The 3181-nt window shown below is 48.2% G+C and overlaps 1 protein-coding gene and 1 pseudogene across 1 annotated transcript in view; one reads left to right on the plus strand and one right to left on the minus strand.

Moving 5' to 3' along the window:
* Positions 1-692: 692 nt before the first annotated feature.
* On the minus strand, positions 693-2763 carry LOC109483049 (annotated as a pseudogene).
* A 58-nt stretch (positions 2764-2821) lies between these two features.
* The window catches only part of LOC109483050 (CUB and sushi domain-containing protein 2-like), a 2298-nt gene continuing 1938 nt past the window's right edge, over positions 2822-3181 (plus strand). The window contains exon 1 of the mRNA XM_019786006.1: positions 2822-2838. Coding sequence (XP_019641565.1) covers positions 2822-2838 — 17 coding nt within the window. The remainder of the gene's footprint in view (positions 2839-3181) is intronic.

Genomic DNA, 3181 nt, shown 5'->3' on the forward strand with positions numbered 1-3181 from the left:
AGTGGAGAAGAGTTGCAGATCTTGTACAGCTTGGTGTTGCTAATGTGGTGTGGGTTGAAATATCCTGCTAAGCGTCTAAACTGCTTCTTGTGCCGATCTTGCTGGCTAACTGTTCCGTTAGCCCCCATGAGCATTGTAAAGCATTACAGGTAGGACGTAAACGTCAAACAGTTTAAACAGTTTGAGACTGGTTGTGCTCCCCACATGTACCACATCTTCTTAACTGCTGCGTTGGCCAATTGCATTATCGCATCGATGTCGTCAGCGATGCCTAGCCGGGAGCCCAGTGACCGTTTTTCTCCATGTCTCCTCCTCCCTCTCACTTTTCCAACAGATATGTATCCGTTCAGTCTTAATGATCTTGGAGGCGTTGGCCTGTAACTTCCAATCTGGTAGGATCTTTATCGCCTGCTCGTGTATGTTTTCTAGATGTTGGTGAAATGTGCTGATGAAGTCAAGGTCATCAGCATATTGGGTCTCTGGTGGCAGCTTGAGCCGCTTGTCTTCGGCAGGGGTTGGTGGGTAGGTCTTACGCAGATCACGGAGGGCTGCCTCATAGTAGATGTTGAAGAGCTGTGGGCTTAAACTGTCGCCCTGAGGTGAGCCGACAACTGCTTCAAACGGAGGGGCTGCTTCTCCTCGGACGCGTACCGCGAGGGTGGTGTCTGTCAAGAGAGCATGCACCATTCTCACTATGTCATCGTCGTGTCGTCCACCACGTCCTTCAGCACCGATATGAGCTGAGCTCTGTCCACGGTGTCGAAGGCACGGCTGAGATCAATACCTAGAATCGGGTGAATGTGAAGGTCCCACACGTTCGTCATGACCAAGTCAGTCGAGATTCTCTTGGTGAAAACGATGTCGGTTGTGCTGTGGCCCCGTCGATAAGAGGACTGTGAGCGTGGCAGATAGAGATCTACCTGAGGTTTACAGCGTTCCAGCACGATGAGAGAAAGGAGTATCCTAACGCCGTTCAGCAGAATTATCGGGTGGAGGCTGTTGCATGGACCTCGCGGTTTGCCTGGTTTCTGTAGAGGGATAAAAACGCCTTGACCCATGGCCTTTATTACCTCTCCTTTGCTGAACATTCCAATTATTATGTTCGCTATCGTGATAGCCATTGGATCGTCCGACTGAGAGGAGCAATACTTCAAAAGTTCCTTTGCGACGCCTTCTGCCCCAAAGCTGCGTCCGTTCTTCAGTCGTGAAGCTGCCCGCGCAACTTCTGAAGCTGTTACTGGTTTGAGCAGGGGTGCAGCCTGAAACGGAGGAAGAGGCGCTGCGTCGATGTTAAACTTAAAGAGACTTTCGAAGCGTTTTGAGATGATGTTGGCCAGGTCTAGCGGTTTAACGAGCGTTTTACCGCTAGAGGGACGAACTGCGAGAGGATCTCCGCCACTAAACCTTAGGTCCTTCATGGCGGCGAACGTCCTTGCGTTGTCGTCCTTGATGACCTCTATTTTTGCTGCTTGAGCGTGAAGCCTAGCAGTGACCAGTTCACGTACTCTCTTGCTCGTGTTGCACTTTCCTTCTCTGCACAGTGAGGTTTTTAACTATGTCCTGTGTAGCACGGGTCACTATCCCTCTCTTGAGTTGTTGTATATGACGTCGTAGGTCCTTTTGCTGCTTTGACATCTGTGCAACTTGTGGGTTGTCCGTGAAGTAGGTCTGTGTGCGCTTACTACGCTGTTCCGTGCCTAGTATCTTCCTTCCCTGTTCTACAAGCATGGATGCCGCTTCATCCCAAGTAGTGGGTTCTTGTGCTGCCGATACTACTGACCTCCACTGCTCCTGCTTGTCCTTGTCGTTTCGGATCTCGTCTAACCTGATCGCCTTCGTCCGTGTGGATGTGTTGGAGAACCACTGTGACACATTTTGAGGCAAGCAGATGGTGGCGACTACCATACGGTGATCAGTGCTGATCTCCGGAACGTGATATGCTTGTGCATGTGTGACTGTACGTCTCTGCTTGATTCGCCCTAGTACAAAGTCAATTTCGTACAGTTCTGTTGTTGTCAGTCTTGAAGCTGGACTCCCATGTGGTGATGTGCTTGGGGTGATGTTGGAATAGCGTGTTAAGCGCCACTAGTCCATGCTGCTGACAAAAGTTTAGTAGGCTTTTGCCGTTTTCGTTTTGTCGTCCCTTTCCCCATCGCCCAACTTCTTGGCCAACTTTGCCTGCTCCCAACTAGGAATTGAAATCCCCCGCCAGGTAGAACAGGGACCGTGAGGGGTAAATGTCGACTGCGGCCGACAGTTGAGAGTAGAACCAGTCTCTCACCGTGGGGTTTTTCTCGCAGGTCTGACTAGTTGGCCCATATGCACCGACTACAACCAGGGGTTGGGATTTCTCTTGCTTGAAGAGGATTTTTACGCCAAGATACGGTCGCCAAATTGTTTGTATCCCTGGATCCCCTTCATCAGCCGGCGACACACCCAGATCCCTCTCCACGGTGGTAGCCTTGCTCCTGGCCCAGTAGCTGTAGGTGGCCGTGCCTCAGTGCAATGGGTTTCTCCGATGCGACTTTGGTTTCCTGAAGACAGCACATATCTACACTTTTCTTTGGTAGCAGTTCATCTTACTCCTGTCGCTTTGTAATCTGTGAAATTCCTCTAACGTTCAGCGTAGCAATACGGAACTTTTGTCGAAAAATAGCCCATAGCTCCGCTGAACTTTACTCGCTGGTGCCTCCACCTCGAACATTCTCAGCACGGACACGCTTTGCCACATACACTGAAGCAAATCACCCTTTCTTTCTCCATACACCAACTCTTAGGAGGAAGTTCCACACTGAAAGCCTTTTCCTACAACAACATCACTATGGAACAAGCTACCACGTGATTTTTTTTCCGACATAGGTTTAACCTTAAAAGTCTAAGGTCAACGAACATCTGTTCTCACTGACTGTACAGTAACCCAAAACATTTAAGTGGCTCACTTGATCCTTGTTTTGTGGTGAACTATTAAGTAAATAAAAAAATCTATGACATTTCTAAATCCTGCATCAAAAGAATATTAAATAGAATAAATAAAAAAGGCAGGGGCTATTTGTCCACTCTATACCTTTATACTAAATTTCAAGTGATGTAACCTAAAAATGTAGAAATTGAATTCATTTTGAATTCAGAAAATAACAGGGTCTATGAGAAGAAAGGGAAGAATAAATGAGTGAAAACAATA

This window comes from Branchiostoma belcheri, unplaced genomic scaffold (assembly GCF_001625305.1).
Source record: "Branchiostoma belcheri isolate BF01 breed outbred unplaced genomic scaffold, Haploidv18h27 scaffold62, whole genome shotgun sequence".
Lineage (NCBI taxonomy): Eukaryota > Metazoa > Chordata > Leptocardii > Amphioxiformes > Branchiostomatidae > Branchiostoma > Branchiostoma belcheri.